Genomic DNA, 22,205 nt, shown 5'->3' on the forward strand with positions numbered 1-22,205 from the left:
AAATCTTTTTTGTCTAATCTACAACTTTTCCCCAAACCATTTCGCTGTATAGTTCCTAAAGAATGGATGCCTTCTGTGAGGTCCAGGGTCCCAGATTAAATAGAAGACTTCTTGCTTCAAAAATGGACTGTATTTATTTTTCTTTCTTATATATGTTTCTTCATTGGAGGCGCCGGAGGGAATGAATCCTCCTTACAAAAATGCCCCTTTATATTCATTTCGCGCACGCCACATGTGCGCGCGACCTTGTGAGGGCGTGTCCGATAGAGACAGCACTATCTATCGGACGGAGACAACAATAGCCCTCTCGCTCTTACTTATGTCTGTCTCTCTATAGCACTCTATCTCTCTATAGAATAAAATAGCACTCTTTACTTACGAATTATCAGTAAATACACATTAAACAATTTTACAATATAAACAAACATATATGCTACCTTATAACTAATACAATTTCCAATAAATTCTTAATAGTAAAACACTTTAAATATAAGACACATCCAAACAAATAAGAGATACTAAAATATAAAGACTAATTGTCAGTTACACCTTCAGTGGCCAAATGATACATTAGGGGCAAAGATGTATAAAAATTATCGAAATATATGATTTCTTTGCCTAGGAACCACTCTGATCAACCTTATGACAGTTTGTCCAACAACTCCTACTTCACTTGGTAGTCTCTCGTCATATTTTTCTTTACCCGTGTCAGAAGTATGGGAGATTCTAGATTCCGGGAGAGCCCAGAGGCTGTCAGTACAGAACTCTTTTATTCAACAAATCTTACTACTCAGACCTTAATCCATCGCCCATCCATCCATTTTGCACACCCTAATAACTTATTATCCCTATACCGGTGTAGGATTACTACGTATTTTAAATTCGCGGGAGTCCGGGCGCGCATACGAGCGGCGCGGGCGATATATATGACGGCTAGGTTCCGACTGACTGGCGCTGCGATCGCTGCATGCGCGTGGGCAAAGATCCCGTTATGTAAAACAAAGGATCCTCCGTGCGCTCGTACTAAACTACCGATCGACCCGGCGATGTCTGTCGATTATTTATATTTAATGTGTTTTATATGTTTCGTGTGATGAATGACTGAATAATGTGTATGGTGAGTGAGGAGTGTTTGTGTAGATAAACGTACATATAATAAATATGATAAAATAAATATTGTGTAAAGTTCAAATATATAAAATATTGATATAATAATATATACGTAAGATATATGTCACCTACACCGGAATATTTAAGTACAGTACCATAATTTTATTATATAGAGTCAGTAAGAAAAAAACAGGATCGCGCAAATATCACTCACTTTACAACGCTTATCATCGGGTGGACAGTCCGACAACGTTGACTGGGCGTTCTTCACGACGACGCAGAAGCCTCACGGTGCGCCGCAGTTCGCTAATTTCAATACTCCGCTGCATCCAGTGGTCGGGGCACTTTCTGTAGAAACGGCACAGCATGGCTCCAACCCTCATGAATAGGATCACGCAAATTGTTATGAGCACATATGATGTCATACTGGCATGCTTTATTAATTATTTGGTGGACGCACTATTTCCAGCTCTATTTTGGGCGATAATTACCTTTTCATTTTTTGTTTGCCTTCCACCCATATTTATATACTTATTAACGTTAAGTCCACATTAAATTTCATATTAAAATCCACATTTATTGTCCACTCAAAACTGACGAGACGGTGTCGATAACCGTAATCCACGCACTCGCCTCAGTGCTCCCGCAGGCTCCGCCGGTATGATTGTGTCGACGCCCATGGTCCATGTAATTGGGCGATGGTCGCTGCCACTGGCCTCCACGTGCACGAAATATTCAACGGTGCCTACCCCACAGTTAACGTCTGTACTGTTCGTGTATCACCTTATGTCAAAGTATCGACTCACTTATGTTCAGACCGCACACACATCCGTCCCACCCCGCTTCCAGCACAGTGAGGGGAAACCATGCTCCGATCTCACCATGTCGCAGTCCGCGGAGTGTACACATATTGCACATACATTACAAATCCCATCTGGCGAGTTTGATGGACCGTCTTTGAGTTGACTGGCCAGAGTGTCCATAAAAAAATACAAAATGGACTGGAGAGTCATAAAGGAAACAAACTTATCAATACTTTCCGGGACGAACTTCTATCTCAGTATTTTTTATTTTCCGTCCGTATATCCATTGAAATTTAGAATTCTTTCTGGTTGGTCTCTAATGGTCATTATTATGCGTATACGAGTATGACAACCACAAGAGAGGGAATGAAGATTGTCGAAAATGACAGCTATCAATCATCGCTGCGCATCGCTTGACGTTGAAAAACAAAGATAACTATGACTGCAGAAATGCATAATTATTTTTTAATGTAGTGATCTCATGTAATTGTATAAAGTAGGAGAAATCTCGTCTTTAGGTGTAAGAAAATGACAAGTGCATTGCAAAGCCAACTTATGCAGCACCCGCACTCGTAGGACCGCAATGTGTAATATTCGATTAAAAGGGACCTACTTGTGCGGTATGGCACCAAACGACTGCGACTGTAAAGGGTGGTGTGATTGATGGAAATATACAAGTTACGGTTTACAAAACTAGGGTTTATTTACACACGATTCTATCTACATATAAAAATAGAGATTCGACTACCTAGCACACACGATGTAACACGATTCAGTAAAGTAGATTATAATAGTCAATAATAAGAATGTTCTTACGCGATTCCACGATGATAGCTCGACACAAACTTTAAATACACGATTATGACTAATATTACTCGATCTATTCTACTTTACTTATGAACGGCTAACAAGCACTTCGTACAACTACTTTACACAGAGATCACTTCCACATTTCGATTATGCTTACGCAGTATTAGGGACAACCAAGGAAGAACGAATGCCGACGTTGTGGTTGTCTTCTCGGTGGGGCCTATTCGGGGCTCTTGCGGGGAGTCCTTTTGAAGGTTTTGCCTAATGAAGGAGGGGCTCTTCCGCTGCCCGTGAATACGAGCAGGTCCTGGGGGAGGTGGTAGACAGGGGGTCCTCCTGTCATACCTTCCGTTGGTCGCATTTGGCCTGGTGCTGGTGCTGCTGGCGCTGCAGATCCGTCGGTCCGTCGTCTTCATCTGTCCTTTTGCAGAGGAAGTCTTTGTTACTTACGTAGGGCCCACTACTCACAGTGGGCGGACATCATTTCGATGCCGCATCGAATAGCAGGCCCTACGTCGTGGCCCTCGCTTATAACAGCTATTATGGGCTGCAGCTTCATGTTCAGGTCCTGCAGCAGGCTCAGCTGCTTGCTGCCGGACTCCTCATTGCTCCCCCGGCTCTCTGGGAGTGGAAGTAGGGGTTGCGGTGGTCGACTTCTTCCTTGGCTGCTTTTGTTGAGGCTGCTGAGCAGCAGATGTTGGTGCGGGTGGGGCAGTGAAGGGGGCGGCTTTGGCCTTCTTCCACCTCCTTCTCCGACTCCTCTTGGGAGCTCCGCGACGATCTGTCGGTACTTTAGGTGCGGCCTTGAGGGAGCCAGCCTGGCGCTGCTCAACCTCCGGCTGTGGCTGTGAAGGACTGGCCGATGGAATCCTTCTTGGCCTCTCTATCGGTCTGGTGGAGAGGGCATTCGTGCCGGCGCGCTTGTTGCGCGCCCCCCGCCGGTACACCGGGCATGCGGTGTGATTTGCGGGATGAGGTCCGCCACAGTCGCACAGGTGGCTGGTTCTTCTCGCGGTCGTGGGCATTGGTGGGTCGCGTGCTGTTCTCATACGCGGGCATACACAGCAGTTCCCTTACTGCGTATATGCCCGGTAAGAGGTCTTCTGTTCTGTTCAGTATTACCATGTGGATGCAGCCGGGCCGTCCTCTGCGGACCCGGATGGCGCGGGCGTACTCTGGTGAGTACCCCAAGTCGCGGAGCTCTTCTATGATGTCCTGCGGGTGTGTGTTTGAGGGCAGCCCCCTGATGGCCACCTTCAAACTCTGATCCTTAGGCAGGGAGTAGGTGTACCAGGAGATTCTCTCCCGGGCTTCGAGGTCGGTGAGATACGACTGGATCAGGGGTCCTGGGTCACTGGGTCCTCCCTAACTGCTCCTTGAGCACCTTGAGGTGTTGGTGCCAGTTAGGGAGTTTTTCCACTATTAGTGCAGGGAATCTGCTGCCGGCAGAGGGAGCTGCTATAGGCGTTGCGGCTTCCTGGGCTGCGCTGGTGCCCGGTTGCGGTGAGGTGATTTGCGGCTGCGGCGGCGCGGCGGGGGGCGCGCTTGTGGACGCAACCGCGGTCGCGGCTGTAGGTGGGCGCCGCGCGTCAGGGGTGCGCGGTGTTGGCGGAGTCTCCTTCTGGCGTGGCGTGGCGGTCTGGGCTTGTGTATCGCGAGGGCTGGGAACGAAATCTCTCCGTAGCATCCTCGGGTCCCCGCTGCGGATTCGTAGGCGTCAGTCGCGGTGGATTGCGCGCTTTGCGTGTGAGACGTCGGGCTCCTCGGGCGCCTCTGGGCACGGTCAGTGTTGAGGCTGTCCCAGAATGCGGTGACAGCATCTAGTTCAGGCCTCGGGTCTTCTTGGGCGGTCTGGTCCTGCTTGGTTTCGAAAATGAAGTCAAGCAGGCTTGTCGCGATGTCGTCTGTGGAGTAGTCGTTTTCCCGGAAGAGCTGCAACCTCACCAGCTCCTCGCGCCTCCGCCTGGTTTCCGGGGAAGACTCCGAAGACCAGTCAGGGGTGCTTGCCGGGGGCCGCCGGCCGGTTGCTACGGCCGGTCCTGTTGGTTCCGCTAAGATGCGGGGTGCCGATGATGGCGATGGCGTCGGCGTCAACGTCGGTGTCGTTGGTCCTGGGCGTGTGGATTCCTGCTTGCGGGGCCCAGCTGGGCGCGGCGGGGCGGGGCTCGTTGGACGCGAGGGTCCCGGAGACCGCGGCGCGGACGGGGGAGCGCGCTGCACACCAGTGAGAGTCCGCTGATCCGCGGGCGGGCGGCGGAAGGAGATTCGGCTGCTGCTAGCGCGGCTGGCGTCGCTCGCGGTCTCGCTCCTGCGGGTGCCGGAGCGACCGCTGGCACGCGCTGCGGCGGGGTTGGTGCGGCTCGGCCGCGGGCTTTACCGTTGTGGGGCATCTCGCCCTCGCTGTACTGGGCGCCGCGTCCCTAGGGGTGCGGCGCGGATGCGGATTGGCTTGATGCTCCCCTCAGGCGATTTTGGCGCGCTGTCCCTTTCTCGCCTGAATATTAAAAATATTCGGATAGAGAAAGATTATCGAATGGTGCACACGTGCGAATGGCTTTTGCGAGATGTGGCAGTCCAACGAATGCCGGGAGAAATGCGTCTCCTAATATACTAAATCCTCGTTTCCCTTTCCACTTTGTTCCCGATAGCCGTTAAACTCTGTTAACAGCTTTATTGTAAACTCTATTTAAATACGATTACGGTTTAGTCTACAACCAATAACAAATGGGTTATCTGGTCAAGCAGGTACCGTGGGATAGGGTACTTTGGCTGCACATGCGTTTTCGATTCAAATGACTATTTCTAAAGTAAACGATTCTTAGGGTCGACTTTTTGCTTTGGCTCTCTATTAAGTACAGTGAAGGGGACATGGTCGTCATAAAGAGGAACCAACTTGGTCCAGGACTTAAGCTGAAGCCTAAATATTTGGGTAAGTGCAATGACTGATACGAGGTGGAGAAATTGGATAGTCCTATATACATAAAAGAAATTTAGACATACCATTTAAATGAAGTACAGGTACTGCCATATTTTTTAAGCGATGATTATTAGGATTTTTGTCTTCTGGTTTAAAGTGATAATCACACACTCTTTAATTGTTATAGATCTTCTGATAGTCATCATCTGGCATTTTCTCACCCAAAATGGCAAGCCATGTTGCAAACAACTCTGCTCGTTCTTCAGGATGTGGAAAGCGATGCATAAGTACAGCAATACTTTACGGCTATTTATTCTTCATTGACGATTATTCCATACTTACTCCTTATCTGTGGCCCATAGCAATCTCAAATGATACCTTTTTTTTTAATTTTTTTATTTATTTATAAAAGTTATTCTGGGCCAGCCTGACAGCCATAGCATCGATCTTGTAGTAGGTTCCACTAACACACATCATCTCAACTTTTATACCGTATTTTGCGGGTTTATTTGGAATATACATTCGGAATTTGCTCCTACCTCGAAAACCCAGTAATTGCTCGTCTATGATAACGTTAGTCCCAGGGGTGTAATTATTGCGACATTGCGATATAAGCATCACCCAAATCACTCTTATGGTTGTAAATACATCACCCTGGATCCTTTGCAATCGCAAGTCTCGGTCATCAAATCGTAAACATCTTAGGAGAAAATGAAATCTTTCGCGGCAGCGACATATCCAGTGCCGCAATAATTCGAAATAAATAACTCATTGGAAGTTACGCCTTTATTTCCAAGATATTTGTATCACCCTGTGTTGAGGTCACAGTCTTATATATGTCAGATCGCCGAGCCTCGCGTCTGACCGATATAGAAATGCCAGATGGCGTTCCTTCATAGTGCACCAACTACTTTCGGTTCCAACAAAGAAGCACACAAGAAAATAATAAATTCGGAGCCGATGGATTTACAAGTCCACACGCCATCAACGTCAATTGTCAACTCACTCTCAAAAACGAAACAATAATCATAGTTCTTATAACAAAAAGGCGACACTTGCAACCCCATCCGGAGTTACCCGCTCCAAAAATATAGTCTACTAAAATAATTGTTAATGAAGTAATTTGAATGGAAATCATAAAATAAGATTAAATAGCTTCAACTCAAAATTAACTAAAATTAATTGAAAATAATAGCCCGCGCCGTTATATATATGTCGGAGAAGGACGGCTCTCATCGACATCATTGATAGAATTTATGGGTTTTGTGGGCGTTGTCATAGGGTAGATGCAGGCACAAATACAGTAATCACAGTATTTATTGTTCTCTTAACATTACAACTTCGGATTTACAAAATAACTATACTATACTACTACTATTTCTTTACAAACAAAGGATTTGAGCAGCAGGTTCAAGGTAGTGACTACACGCTCCAAAGCACAACGAAATAATGATCCACCTCGATCACTCACATCAGTTCTTATCAATGTTTCCCCACCGCGCCGCCACATACCTCGACCCCACTAGAGACCTCTTAAAAGTCTCTGCTCTGATTCTAATACGAAAGCTATACAATGACTTCGATTGATCAAGTACCAATAACATTACTAAAATACTAAAGTAACAGTATAGCTAAAGCTATATTAAATAACTCTGACTCTTCCTCCGACATATATTTTTGACTTTTTATAGGTATTAGCATTTTTGAACATTCGATTTTTCATTGTCACTTTCACTCCTCATATCCTTTAAATGGTTAAACCCATTTCGATAAATTTGATGTATCGTAATGTATAAACTACGACCTTTCATTTGATACCCAACATAGGTATATTTGTAAACATTCACTTTTCCATACAAACTTATAATGTAAACAAACGCAAATTCTTAGTTACTGCACAAAACTATTTACATGACTATTATCTTATATAGCATTGTGGTCCTGCCTGTATAACACTGTTATCCCGCATAGTTTAAATATTAACTGATAGTAAATAATTGTTATAACATGTTTTACAGAGTCCCACAAAAAGTTAACGTCGTACGAATATTATTATTATTAATACAAAATGTAATAGTAAGGTTGTCACCGTCAAAAAAACAAACAATAATATAAAACGCTGGAATTTAGCAACATTTACAGTCATGACATTTACAGTTATAGTGCTTATAATTACATTAGCTGGCTCTAGCCCACCGCCCTCCTGCGTCCTGCGAAAATGTAGCATTCTAATGATAAAAGAATTACTAACACAAAAAAAAAAATACATACATAATGTTTAAAATATTGGTATAAATTATTCCAACGTAAAGTTATATATACACAATTTTAGTCAATAAAACAATATATTTACTTGTAAATACTTGTACCCAATAGGATACCGTCGTTTTACGATTAATGTCAACTTAATTGTGACGTGTGACCGTAGCAGGTTGTCAAAATAAAAGACGATTTGCTTCTTCAGTTCTTTTCTTCTTATTCTTATTCTGAAGCGTACACAAATTCCATACAAAATAGCGAGCTTAGGTACTTTTTCCGGGTACCGCAGTAGGCGCAGGCTAAGTCAACAACAGCGTCCTATTGCCGTCTCGCTCTAACATAGCCTGTCCTACTCTTACAATGCTATGCTTACATTCTATTGCTATCCTACTCTTACATATCTGTTCTTATTACGTACGATTTATTTATCACAATAAAATGTCTTAATTACATAGATTACACAAGTTACATTAATCAACATTCTTTACATTTACATTATATACATTAAATTATATTCCTAGGCCGTTGTCGTCCGTAATATTCATGATTCCCTAGTGCACCAGTGCACATTCGGTCTCTGTCACCTTAAGATAAGAAAATAAAATATAATTTTAAAAATTTTTGGGCCTCGTAATCGTGCTTGTCCAGCTAAACGGTCTCTAAAGAGGGTGGGTGGGCGGTCAAAAATTTGAATATTTTCTGTTTTTCCGCCGAAATTGCCGAGGAACGGCGCGGCGGAAACGGGTGTGAGTGTCTACGGATAGGGGGAGACCTGTAGAACACCGTATAGCAAATTTGGAAAATATAGGTTGAAAAACGGCTGAGAAAAACCGAAAAACCGAAGGTGGAATTGTAAAAATTAAAATTTTTATTTTTTGAAAATTTAAAAGCCGGAGACAATGGAATTAGGTATAGGTGCTCGATCGTGTAGGGGTGCGAACCCCTTTAAATGGGAGTATGGTCCGGCCTCCGCCAGGTTCTGCTGTGCCTGGAGACGCTGGGGCTGCGACCTAGATACCAACGCGTACCATGCCGGCGCAGGAATATGGATATGTTGTTGTCAAAATTTGCGCGCCAAAAACAGCAGTTTCAGAATTTAAAAATCTTGCTCCTGAAGGAAGATATTCTATGTCAAAGTATATAATTTTAAATGCAATTAATTGTTTCCTTACAAGATAAAATTTTTCTTTTTATTTCAGGTAGTGTTGTTCTGCGGTATCTTCGTCCCTGCCGACTTTCAGCTTTCTATCTTCGTTGGTTGGTTAAAGTGAAATTTCTCCTGAAGGCGTGGTCCAATCTTCAGGTTTCTGATGCCAGGTGGTTGGAGGTATCAGACTTCACCCAGTGGTGCAAAAATTTGGGGGGTGGCGCACACGAAAATCGTCTTTTTTAGTCAAAGATAACCTCGTACTCAAACGTGGTTTTCACAATTTCCACTTTTTTTCGGTATTTTCCACTGCAATGCGTTTAGGTTTCACTCGCGCTTCGATGCCCTTCACCGAGACACACGCGGAGGTATTTTATTTCTTGAAATTTGGTTAAGAATTGCCGGATTTATTGATTTTTTAGTACGGAGTACGTGTAAATTTGCTGTTTACGCTCTGCAGGGCAGAATGCGACTGTCCCTGTAGTACCGGGACCAGAATAGGGCTACGGTATCCCCTACCTGTCGTAAGAGGCGACTAAAAGGGGCTTTCGGGGTTGCGGGCGGCAAGAGTGGGAGCTCAAACCGTCCAGCAAGCGAGCCCGGGAAGGACAGCGGTTTTGTGTGGTCGCATATCGCTGTAATCACCAGGGGATTTGAGAGGAGCGAAATTGCTCCCCAAGGGCAGAGCCCGATAGAAGGGCATCGCGTTAGGAGGACTCCGGTTGTGTTCCGTTGGAGATCCCGGAGTTCTCCACGAAACGCTGAGGACGGCCACCGGGGGGATTTAGTGGGGTAAAAATCCCACATAACACGGCGTCACTCCCATGGCGTCGGGTACCTTTTGAAGGTTTCCCCCTCGTCTACAAAAAAAAAAAGGGCAGAATGCGGATGGGGTTAGGATTTTTTTTCTTATTCCAATGATTTCTCAAAGAAGTGAGCTTTTCCTCATAATAGGGTTTTTCATTTGATTTATGCATGTGAACATTTTGTTTATTACATGAGGATTTTAGTATTTCAGCGAACGCGATTTGATACGTTTTGCAGTCGTACTAAACATTTCCGTCTTTGATGGAACTATACATATAGAAATTAATGTAAAAATATATTCATTGTTCATATAATGTATACCTATTATAAAACTAAGTAATTTGTTCTATTGACTTGCTTTAAGTTATTAATAATGGTTTTACAAAATGTTTCGAATGATGTAATTCCTTCTTCTTTTGTTGTTAATTCTTTTAGAGTATACGGTGATATTTTTAGATGTCTACAAATCTCTTCATGAACTTGTCTTTGTCGCGCGAAAATGTGGCATGTTTGTGCTTTGTGGAAACCTTAACCGGTGAGTATTTATGTAAGATGGAAAAAGATACTTGTGCTCACGGATGTCATCGAGCTCGGGGAGAATACGTCTAGTGTGTTGACCTTGCTCGGAGCTCTCGAATCTTGCCTGCCAGATTTTCCAGTTTTCGAAGCTGGGAAGTATGTGTAATCTGGCGATTAGTGCTGGCGAGCTGCACTATTAGCCGTTGCATCCGCAGCCTCATTTCCAAGGATTCCGGTGTGGGCTTTAACCCACGCGATGACTATGTTGTGTGTGGTTAGATGGTTATGAATGATTTTATGTATGTTAGTTACAATGGGCTGTGTATTGCTTCTATTTTGGATTGCATATATTGATGAGAGTGAATCTGTGAAGATATAGGTATTCTGGTGATTACTGTTAGAAGCCCATTGGCAAGCCCTCCAAATCGCGTACAGCTCTGCCTGAAAAACTGTGCAGATATTGTGCAGCTTGAATTTCTTGGTGACGGTGTTTGACCTACCAGGCTCGTAGCACACGAACACTGCCCCTACGGAGCCATCCTCCTGTTTACTGCCATCTGTAAACATGCGCTCAGACAGTGAATCGCTGATGCGATCCACATCCTTCTGGTTGTGTGAGGGGATCACATCGATGGTAATACGTCTGTCAGGGTGGAGTAATTCCGCCACAGGAGTGGGTTTTTCATACTCAACATCCTCCGGTAGTTAGGGGTTTCTACCGTTGAGCCTGGTTTGTTCGACAATTTGTACCTCTCTCAATTTGAGGTCTAAGGGGATCAACTGCGCGAGCGCTAGTGCAGGCGTAGTGAAAACGGTACGAAAACCAATCTTTAATTTTTTTTCCGTCAATTTCTTCTTGATAATCTTACGTATTTTTTGATTCAAAAGCTAGTAAAGCGTTGTTTACAAAACCTCCGGCAGATCCAGCGTGACATATAATTAGGCGTCCACCTTTTCCCATTGGCACTTTTGCACAGGAAGCTTGCGTATCGTCCGTCCAGGTCTAAGGTACGGTGTGGTTCGCATTTAACCAAGTTTCATCAATAAAAAATACATTTTCCCAATTTATAATGTTATGCATTTTCTTTAAAAATGTTATTCGGTGTAAAATAAGGTCACATCGTTCCATTATTATTTTTCTTTTATCAATTTTCTTATATTTGAAACCAGTTTTGTTTCAAATTGTTATTAAAGAAAGATGTAGAGCTACCGCTGAATAAGCCAACATCTTCGAGTGATATTGTCTTAAAAAACCCCCCCTCCCCCTGAGAAGACCCTCTCCGACTCAACAATGGTTGGTAACAGCGTGATTAAGCAATTATATATAAACTACAAATATCTCCCCCTTGTTCCTCCACACTCAAATAAATCCATTTCTTTTTTTATAACTGACTCTAATTTGTGTGTGAAATCACTTCATCAATACATGTGTGAAATCACTTTTAGACGCTCGCAGAGTTTCTTCTAATTCCTCATAAAGTGAAGGATTACTTTGTGTAGCAGTAGAACTTAAATTTAAATCCTCTGCAGTCATAGAAAGTGGCAGTTACTTTTATGCGACGTTCGGAGATACGATTGTCCATCGAAGATACCAACTTTTCTGAAAAACTTTTAAGGTCTTCTAGTTTTCGAATTATGAAACGCAGCGTATGTTCTGCACTGACTAATTCAGTATCTCGACGACATAGTACCACAACAGCCAATTTCACTGTCTGAAATGTATCTATTTTCCAAATCGATAAGGACAGCATGTTCTTCAGCCGTGAACAAATAGTCTGAATTGGAACTGAGTGAGATGTCTATTAGGGTCTTAGCTACACACTGCTTTACTCTATTGTATGTACTTATCATGTTACATAGGCTAGACCAACGTGTCTTGCAGTTAAATCAAATCAAATCATTTTTTTAAATTCAAAATAGGTTCTTTACAGAGCACTTTTTGAATGTCAGTAAAACTACCACCACTTCACAAGGTGTTTCGTTATGGAGGAGAGAGTCAAGAACCAGTTGAATTGTTTTGCGGATGTGTGTAACACCGCTGACCATTGCCGCCTAATCCCGTCAATCTCGAACGAGATCTCGTCATATTATGCTTCGGGATTGATTCCGTAAAATTACACGGGATCTCGCGAGATCGGGATTACTCGAGATCGGAATTGCATTCCCTAGTTCCAACGCGTTGAAAAATCTTTTTTAATTTCAATGGTTCCAGCTGCATTTGCTGTTGAATTTCTTTTAATTTTTTTGCACCAGGTGGACTTCGATGAAAATACTCTACAATTTGTTTCACTTTGCCAATTCTATCCTTTATTTTAGCAATACTGGTTTGGAGAACCAAATTTAAACAGTGTGCGAAGCATCTAATGGACCGCCAACCACCGATCTGAACTGCACCGACAATGTTGGCAGCATTGACTACTACTGACTGACTGACTATCGCACCAATTCTTTTGTCAACACCCCATTCACTAACTTTTTCTTGAAGAAAGTCTTTTAAATTTAGACTTGTGTGTCTTTCTTCAAAATGTACGCAGCCAATCATTATCAATTCAATTACTTCCTGATATGTTGCTTTCATTGCCTCGTTCTTGTTAAGACGATTTTCTAAAACTTTCAGTCTTTGAATGGAAGACGTACGATATATCTGCCATCCTCATCCCTTTCAGTTGTTTCATTGAAATATTGTTCACATCTTTTTTTATTATCATATGTGAACATGGTTTCCTTTGGTTGTCGTTGGACTGACTCTAGTTCTCAGAACCTTTTGAGCATGTCATTGCTTTCTGTGCAACAGTGCATGACCTAACCCGAGAGAATCCAACCGAAACTAGTAGCCTGTGCTATTAAAGTACCAAACGGACCTTTCTTCATGCCTTCTTGTAGTATTTGACTGTATGTTTCTGCACCCAAAAGAAGGTCAATGTGATTTGGAACATTAAATTGTGAATCAGCTAAGACTAGATTTTTTAATTCACTAAAAATGCACTAAAAATTTATTATGGCCTCCACTTTCTCAGCTAAGGGTTTAGTGCCATCCGCTGAAATTTCGAAGCCTAGAAATTTTACTTACGAGGCTCCAAATATGCACTTGCTAGAGTTCAACACTAACCCAAAGTTTCGCAACCTACCAAAGACCTCATGTAGATGTATTTCATGAGTTTTCGGATCCGTTGAAAAAACTAATATGTCGTCGATATAACAGTATACGAAGTCTAGCCCTCGCAACACCTCATCGACAAACCGTTGAAACGTTTGACCAGCGTTGCGAAGGCCAAATGTCATATAGGGAAAATCGTACAAACCAAAAGGTGTTGTGATAGCGGTCTCCAAGACCTATATCGGACGGATTTACAGGCACTTGATTATAAGCCCACGTTAGGTCTATTGTGCTGAAAACGGTACAGTTAGACAAGCTATGTGAAAAATCCTGGATGTTGCGAATAGGATACTTGTCTGGAATGAGGCGTGCATTTAACCTGCGGTAGTCTCCACAGGGTCGTCAGCCATTTTTCTTCGGCGCGAGGTGGAGATGCCCAAGGAGACTATATTATAAGGTTGTAAGGGGAGGATCGAAATCAAACCATTTCGAATGCTCAATCGATACCGATTTATTAATATTTTGGAGACACAATTTATAGGTGCGTTACATTAGGTTCAAATATTAGCCATACACTACAAGATTGTGAAGGTCTACAGGTGCCCATCTGCAACATAACCTCAAATTCTGCCTTCGCGATTTTTAGCCTATCAGGCGCCAGTCTGCGCGGCGCACACAATTCAGGCGGTCCTGGTGTGGTACGGAAGTAATGAAATGTGTTGTGTTTTGCAATTGTGTCCTTGTTGTTAGTATCAGGAGGTCGGGTGATTTCAGGGTATTGAGTTAGTTTAGTGTGATAGGCTGAATCACCTGACTCAATTTTTACCGAAGAAACATTATCAAAATTTTTTGTCAGTGAAGCCGTGGTGGCAAGCATAGTATGACCATCGACTAAGCGTCGGTTTTTAATATCTACCATTAAATTGTAGTGGGATAAGAAATCGACGCCTATTATCGCTCGCGTTACATCGGCTACGATAAATCGACAGGGGAAGTCGCGGCGCAAGCCTATATTCAATGACAAGTTCTTAAAGCCGTAAGTAGTAATTACAGAACCGTTTGCGGCACACAAATCAAAGTTAGTTTTTTCAAGAGGTTCTTTAATCATTGAATATGGAAAGACACACACATCGCTCCTTGTATCTATTAAAAAAGTTATGTAAAAAAGTAAGATAAAAGATTTTTATCTTTTACAAACAAGCGACCACTTAGAGGACAGGCGTCGGTCGCCATAACAGACTGCCCTATACTTTTCCCGAATAATTGCACGGTTTTATACACTTACGCGCTTTTTCACCAAAGGAGAATGCCCATTCTTGGTACTGATTTTTCTCATGCGTCAAAATGAAAGTAATATTAAAATTATTTTTTGATTTTTTTACATAATTTGTCGATCAGAATAGTTTCTTTGAACAGGGGATTCCATTTAAAATAAAATAAGACGAAATGTTGATTGTTGTTCTTAAAAATTAAAATGGCGGGTTTTTATACTCGGAATTCAATAAGATCTATTAGTGTTTTGACTAATGATTTTCTCATGCGTCAAAATGAATGTAATATTAAAATTATTTTTCGACTTTTTTACATAGTTTGTCGATCAGAATATTTTCTTTGAACAGAGGATTCCATTTAAGATAAAATAAGGCGAAATGTTGATTGTTGTTCTTACAAATTAAAATGGCGGTATTTTATACTCGGAATTCATTATTTTAGGTTTTTAGCATTATTTTAGGTTTTTTTACCTTCTACCTTTAAAAGTAAATGGAATATGTTAATCGAACTACTTCATAGGTACCTACTATCAGTTAAAACCGACCATCAATCTATCGTCGGATATTTTCGATTTTGAGGTTATGTAACATTTCGGTAAATAACTTCAGAACCCGGGTGCTGATCTAAAAAATAATTATTGGTGGTAGTATTTGGTTAATTATACATCGTCCACAACAAGTTTCAAATTGATGCAACTCTGGACGGCGGTCCATACTTTCATGGGCATTGGCCTTTGAAAGGATACCAACAGAGCGGGTGTTTTAGGTGATTGGAGTTTGACCTGGATCTGGAACCTGGGCTCTTTTGGGATCGGGAACGGTAACGCGAAGGTCGGTGTAGAGGACTGGACCTGTCAGCGTAGTGGCGTAACAAGCGGCCGTTCTCGTCGACTTTCAGGGACAGTTGCTCCACCATCTTCCTCAACTCGGCCATTTCGCTCGACGGGCTGGGGTAGGGAGCGGTGTAGGACGTTGCGGCCACCGAGCACGAAGTCACGATATCCAGAATATTGTCGGCGAGATCGGCAAGCTGCTCAGGTGCAAGCGTTGGCTGTGAAGCCAGCACCGTTTGCACGTTGCTGGGCAGGCGATGGGACCAAATCGTTTTGACAAAATCTGTTGGGACTGATGGCCCAGCCAGGTCTTGCAGGTGTCGAAGAAACTGCGACGGCTTCCGATCGCCCAACTCTTCGTGAGTTATTAATATACTAACTGTCTTACCTTTTTTTCGTGAGATGCAGACAGACGGCGAATCAGCTCACCTTTAATTTTCTTATAACGGTTTCGTGCGGGTGGGTTCACGATCACATCTTTGACTGCCTTCGCATGCACCACGTCGAGGTTAATGGTCACTTGGGTGAACTTCTCGGCGTCGTCAGTTATACCGAAGTTTGCAAACTGACCCTCCAGTGCGAACCATTTTTCGGGGTCCTCTGGGGAGAATGGTGGTACCTTTAAATGGAACCTTGGCCTCGGAGTCATTTCTGCCATGCCGTCGTCATCTTCACGACGTGCGGCAGCTGGAGATGGACGCATTTTTTTCACTCGCCGCGTGGTGACGTGGTCGTCATTGCGTGATCCGGCAGTTTGGGCTGCGTCACTGCTGCTGTCGCTCATGATGGTATGTTCTTCTCGGGGTCACCAGTGTAGGTGGTAGGTAGTGGTGAGATGATCGGTTGAGTGGTAGTGTTTAAATAACTCAAGTCCAAATTCACGAACGCACAATTCTTATTACACCACAGTACACACTCAATACTTGATACTGGAATTCAACAATGTCTTCGTCTTTCCACAGCACTTGAGGCAATCTCTTGCCATTTTTGCTGTGTTTGCAAATCCAATTTCGAAATCTTAATCGATCCCTTTCTAAATTAATTTCCTCTGCATGTTTCTGGATAAGCAACTCTCTATTGATCATCAGTATGGAAAAAGTTTTGTGCTACCCTATTCATATGAGTTTGGGAGAACCTAATGACCCTTCGGGATGAACTTCTACTCCGACCACGAGGGGTTTGACTCTGCTGTGCTGGGACTCTTGATGGTCCTGGTGGTGGGGTGTCACATGCTGCCTCCACTACATGTGCTGCATCCATTTCAGCTTCCTCTTCCACTTATGTGGGCGGCACTGTGGCAACTGTAATCTCTTGGGATGGTCCCGGCACATTCCAAGGCTCAAATGGATCTGTAAAAATAATGTTACATTATTGTTACTGATAAATAGCTAAGTATGAACCGAAGTGAGTGTGAACACACTGTACTTAATTGGAGCCTCTACAATCTTATTACAGAAGTGATTGATAGAAATATACGTTAGTTGCCAACCTGCTGCCAAATGTTTTCAAATTCCGGAATTCCTCAGGGGTCTCACTTGGGTCCAGTGCTATTTATTATTTTTATCAATGATATTATAAACTGTTTTTGGCATTCATCGGCATATTTGTTCGCGGACGATCTGAAATTCATAAAAGTAATTGAAACAAGCGAGGATATTAAATTATTGCAATCGGATATCAACAGACTTCTTCAATGGTGTAAAGAAAATAAATTGCAGTTAAATACGACTAAATGTTATCATATAAAATTTTCTAGGAAGTCGCAAAATTTGCCATCGGACTATTATGGAGAGAGCTCTCAATTTAAAGAAGTTGATTGTATCAGGGATTTAGGGGTAACAATTGACGCAAAATTAACGTTCTTACCTCACATTGATAATATTATTAATAAATCACTAAGAATGTTAGGATTCATCAATCGCAATAGTAAGCATTTTCATAACCCTAAAACAAAAATGATTCTATATAATAGCATGGTTCGTAGTATTCTGGAATATAATTGCATTATTTGGAGACCGCATTACGCTACACATACGTTGAGGCTCGAACGAGTACAGAAACGTTTTCTGTGGAACCTGGCTTATTCTGCCGGTATTGCGAAAAAAATAACATCTTATAATGAGAGATTGAAATTCTTCAAAATCATTAGTCTTGAGAAGCGCAGAGACATCTGTGCTATAAATTTTATGTTCAAAATCTTAAAAAATAAAATCGATTGCTCAGAATTATTGTCAGAGTTTACTTTTAAGGTGGGTACTGACCAACGTTACGAGGTGTAATGTAACATTCGCATCGAGCGTGTACGCATCGAGCACGTTACGCTGTGTTCTAAAATCGGCGTAACATGCTCGTCAAAACTCTGTGCTCCATATTCGCCGCCAGTTCACTCAAGATGGCCGACAGCGAGGCCGCGTTGGTATCTTTGATTCTACTTAATTATTGTTTTATCCAAATTAAGAAGAAGAAAAAACGTTACTGGACATCAAACTTATTTAAAAACAGAGGCGTATGTGGTGGTTTGTCATTGATAGCAATTTTAAAAAACCAAATGATTACTGGACAGTATAAAAACTTTGTACGTATGTCTCCGATCGAGTTTGAAGAACTCGTGAATTTAATTGGACCAAGTGTACATAAAAAGGATACAAATTATAGAAAAGCAATCAGTGTCACCGAACGATTAGCACTAACGCTTCGTTTTTATGCAACAGGAGATTCCTATACTAGTATGCAATATCTTTTCAAGATATCAAAGCAACGAATAGGATTTATAGTAAAAGAGGTCAGCGAAGCCCTTATTGGAGCATTAAAAGAATATGTAAAGGTATGTAGTGTTTTAATTAATTCAGAAAAGCAGTCATTACATATCAAATTATTTAATCAATTAAATCACCAAATTCTGATAAAAATCGTTCACTCATAGCTGGTGACCCATAGTCACTTTGATGGGACGTATTTGATGCAGGTGTTTCAGGGCTTTGCTGTGGCATCGGTTGGCTTTGCTGTGGCATCGGTGAGGCTCTTGAAATTGTTCGTGTAGAGTATCCTTGTGAATAATAATTGTTCGTATTCATGCCAACATAGTCATATTCTCCGCGATCAGCACTAAACAATATATTAGATATATAATGTTGTACATGCATTTTTGTTGTTTTTGAATACGATCTTAGTTTATTTGCCAAAAAAATACCATAGGCTTCACATTCGTCAATTTTGTGCGAAGTTGATTCCGTTTGCTCGGTTTTCTTTTTTAAAATGTTGTAAGTAGATGCCATTATTTCCTCTGGGCTTGGGACAACTGCTTTCTTCCTTTTTTTGGCAGGCGGAGGGCAATCATTGTCGCTTTCATTGGCAGGCGGAGGGCAATCACCAAGCGGTTGTTCTGAAGCACCTTCACCTTCACGTAGCTGAAAATAAATATAAATCATTATTTCAGATGCCAGAAACACCAGAGCAATGGCTGGTTGTAGCAAATGACTATGATACTTTGTGGAATTTTCCACATTGCTTAGGCGCAATCGACGGTAAACATATTTTACTGCAGTCACCGATCAACAGTGGAAGTGAATTTTATAATTACAAGGGTTTCTTTAGCATCGTATTACTGGCAGTTGTTGACGCGAAATATAACTTTTTGTATGTAAACATTGGATGTCAAGGAAGAATATCTGATGGAGGGGTTTTCAATAACTGTGAATTAAACGAAAAACTAAAAATTAATGCATTAAACATCCCTCAACCCACTGCGTTGCCAGCAAGAACAGAAGAAATTCCATTTTACTTTGTTGCCGATGAAGCTTTTGCTCTTTCCGGAAATATGATGAAAGTATATGCAGGATATCATGAACGTGGTTCTAAAGAAAGAATATATAACTACCGACTTTGCAGAGCTCGTAGAGTGGTGGAAAATGTGTTCGGCATATTGTCTGCAGTGTTTAGAGTTTTGCGGAAACCTATGTTGTTAGAACCGAAAACCGCGACATCTGTCGTAACAGCAATAACATGCCTTCACAATTTTTTAAGAAAAGGTAATAATGCTCAGGTATATACCCCTGCAGGTAGCTTTGACGAAGAATCGAACGGCCAAGTCAGATTAGGAAACTGGAGAGAAGGTAACAATGATATGACTAGTATGTTACCCTTGCAAATAAGACCGCGAAGGGCTACAAGATCTGCTCACAATGTTCGTGATGAAGTTGCTGAATACTGCATTCAGCAAGGGTCTGTAAGCTGGCAAAATAATTATGCTTAAAATGGACTTACAGTATCTGTTGTAGCACGAGGTCTATTTCTATCAAGTAGAAATATCATGGCTTTGTATGCAAACCAACTACTATGGTACACTTTATCTGCACCTGAAATTAAAGTTGCAATTAACAAACGTCGACCCAAAGTAGTATATTTCGTGAATATCGTTATCTATGCTAGCAAAATAATTGTATTTATTTTTTATAATAAGTAATTGTATCTGTCACTTGTGGGCCTATGTACTTAAAAACTTAATAAATAATTACGTACCTTGTCCTGTACTAGTTGATTGTTTAATTTTTTGTTTCTCCCTCCTCAATGATGCCAGTAAACTGGTCATTTTTTTTTTACATGTTTCTCTTTCACTGTCGAGTAACAAAGCCAATCTATTCCAAGCGTCTTCTTTCTTGAGTTTGTTATAATGCTCTGGATGAGCTACATTCCACAACACTTCCTCATCTCTGTATTTTTCTATAAAAAACAAAGTTTTTTCTTTGTCCCACTCCATTTTTTAAAATATAGATGAACGACGTTTGATGATTCGCGACGCGCGTGCGCTCGTGACTACTTGCAAGAGCGTACTGACTGAACCGCGTAACACACAAAGGGTTCGCCAAAAAACCGACAGCCGGGTGGAGCACTCGCAGCGAGCAACGAGCGGCTCGTTGCTCGCTGCGAGCGCCTTGTTTCTACGTACTGACTGCACAAATGCTCGCTGTGTAACACGTTACATTACACCTCGTAACGTTGGTCAGTACCCACCTTTAGAGTTCCGATTCGATACCCTCGTAAGCAAATAGACCCTCTCGTAATACCAATCAGAAGAACTAAATTAGGTACTAACTCTCCATTCGTTAAAATGTTTAAACTACTTAACAGCCTTAGCGAATTAGATATTAATCAAGATTCATTGACAAAGTTTCGTAATTCAGTAGAATTAAATTAATCAAAATCGTTATTATTACGTTGTCAAATTGTTTAGAGTTGCAGTGTACGATTAAATTGGTACGTCTTTCCGTTTCTGCATGATGAGTTTATCTGTAAGTAGCTGTACATTTTAGACTTTATAACTTTAGATGTATAGTTTGTAAGGAAGATTTTATTAATGTACAACTGTAGATAAACCTGAATAAATAAAAAAAAAAAAAAAAAAAAAATCGCCTATAATTCCTGATGATGAAAGTAAATGCAAACATGAGTACCTGACCACCAAAGAGACAGCTGTTGTGCGTGGTATATAATCCATTTCTTCAATCCTATCATAAAGGTAGGTAATAGTTTTATTGACAAAGCTTTTTTTTTGTTAAATATCCAACATTAAAGAACTTTACCTATGTTAATAATTGGGCTTTCTTCAGCTGGCTCAACAGCGGTATGTGGAGTTAGTGTTAACGTCAGAGTGCGGTCTGGGTCTTCATCTTGTGCCTATTGTTATAAAATATTATTTATTATATAATTACAATAATATATTTTTTTAGCAGATAAAAATATCAACTACCATTCCCTTTTATTGTACATATTTTTACACAAGTTATATAATGCGTCGGGATGCAGCAGCCAGGATACAGAAAGACCGAATTACTTATGTAAACGTATTTAATCAAAACAGAATATTACATGTTTTGGATTAAATCTAATCTAAATTAAAACTACCTAACCTAAAATGGTGACTTGCTGGGGCAATGTTAGCACCCAGAGTGAATTCCCACGTTCGGGACTATACAGTCAATACAGTGGAAACGGAGCGGTGGTGCGGAGTCAGCGTTCCCACGGCACGGCGGCGGTGCAGGATCAGATGTCTTCTTGATAATTTTGTTTAAGGCGAATTTCTGACTATGGTGATTAAGGCCAATATATAATACACAGAGAAGTAAAATAAACATAAACAAAATGGTGTAAACAATGATTTCCTGAGATGACCATTTATTGTGTAATATAGTAGTAAAGTAAGTCAGAGAACCACACCTGTACGTATAAGTCAGCTTCAACCACATCTGTAAACACAGTAGCTGCTTGGACACCAATTATTTGCAAAACCCGGAGCTCCAGGTCGCTTAGCTTTGCCTGTAGGGCAGGCCCACCAGTACCAGAAGCTGCTCTATTTATCTTAGCAGACTTCTTTTTGGTGTTATTTTTTTTAATCACTCCATAAAGGAATAAATTATAAATGTACTTTTAATTTTTCTTTAATACAGGAGTAGCAGACGAGCATGCATTCCACTTCTCAGTCCCTTTACTTCCTCCTGTGGGATTACCGTTTAAAAGATGGGTGAGCTCTTCCCATTTCCTTATATTTCTTATCCTTCCTTGTGGGTTTTTTGGGGTTTATTTAAATCACCGTGTCTTAAACAAAATACAATTTAAATTAATTACTTGTGCATGCG

The 22,205-nt window shown here is 41.6% G+C and overlaps 3 protein-coding genes across 3 annotated transcripts; 1 reads left to right on the forward strand and 2 right to left on the reverse strand.

The window, feature by feature from the left end:
• Window positions 1–15,458: 15,458 nt before the first annotated feature.
• LOC140755379 (uncharacterized) lies at window positions 15,459–16,357 on the reverse strand. Its single transcript, XM_073090574.1, has 2 exons — window positions 16,003–16,357; window positions 15,459–15,928 (listed from the first exon to the last, which is right to left on the reverse strand). Exons 1-2 carry the CDS (start codon window positions 16,355–16,357, stop codon window positions 15,459–15,461), a joined length of 825 nt encoding a protein of 274 aa, XP_072946675.1.
• Window positions 16,358–17,817: 1,460 nt separating this feature from the next.
• On the forward strand, window positions 17,818–19,840 carry LOC140755554 (uncharacterized). Its single transcript, XM_073090843.1, has 2 exons — window positions 17,818–18,397; window positions 19,010–19,840. Exons 1-2 carry the CDS (start codon window positions 17,918–17,920, stop codon window positions 19,823–19,825), a joined length of 1,296 nt encoding a protein of 431 aa, XP_072946944.1. The 5' UTR covers window positions 17,818–17,917; the 3' UTR covers window positions 19,826–19,840.
• LOC140755561 (uncharacterized) lies at window positions 18,393–20,329 on the reverse strand. Its single transcript, XM_073090854.1, has 3 exons — window positions 20,092–20,329; window positions 19,837–19,928; window positions 18,393–18,980 (listed from the first exon to the last, which is right to left on the reverse strand). The coding sequence occupies exons 1-3, from the start codon at window positions 20,327–20,329 to the stop codon at window positions 18,450–18,452; spliced, it is 861 nt and encodes a 286-aa protein (XP_072946955.1). The 3' UTR covers window positions 18,393–18,449.
• Window positions 20,330–22,205: the final 1,876 nt, after the last annotated feature.

The sequence above is a fragment of the Epargyreus clarus genome, unplaced genomic scaffold (genome assembly GCF_041222505.1).
Source record: "Epargyreus clarus isolate Ecla_fem2 unplaced genomic scaffold, WU_Ecla_fem_2.2 ptg000033l, whole genome shotgun sequence".
In the NCBI taxonomy this organism is placed as follows: domain Eukaryota; kingdom Metazoa; phylum Arthropoda; class Insecta; order Lepidoptera; family Hesperiidae; genus Epargyreus; species Epargyreus clarus.

Bases quoted from the DNA above. Each gene is read 5' to 3' on its own strand.
- LOC140755379 (XM_073090574.1), bottom strand. From the start codon at position 16,357: ATGAGCGACAGCAGCAGTGACGCAGCCCAAACTGCCGGATCACGCAAT. The intron at 15,929-16,002 runs GTGAGCTGATTC...TAACTCACGAAG, and splicing joins CCGTTATAAGAAAATTAAAG to AGTTGGGCGATCGGAAGCCG.
- LOC140755554 (XM_073090843.1), top strand. From the start codon at position 17,918: ATGCTCGTCAAAACTCTGTGCTCCATATTCGCCGCCAGTTCACTCAAG. The intron at 18,398-19,009 runs GTATGTAGTGTT...TCATTATTTCAG, and splicing joins CATTAAAAGAATATGTAAAG to ATGCCAGAAACACCAGAGCA.
- LOC140755561 (XM_073090854.1), bottom strand. From the start codon at position 20,329: ATGGAGTGGGACAAAGAAAAAACTTTGTTTTTTATAGAAAAATACAGA. The intron at 19,929-20,091 runs GTACGTAATTAT...CTTTAATTTCAG, and splicing joins ATCAACTAGTACAGGACAAG to GTGCAGATAAAGTGTACCAT. The intron at 18,981-19,836 runs GTAAGTCCATTT...ATTTATTTTCAG, and splicing joins CTCGTGCTACAACAGATACT to CTACGTGAAGGTGAAGGTGC.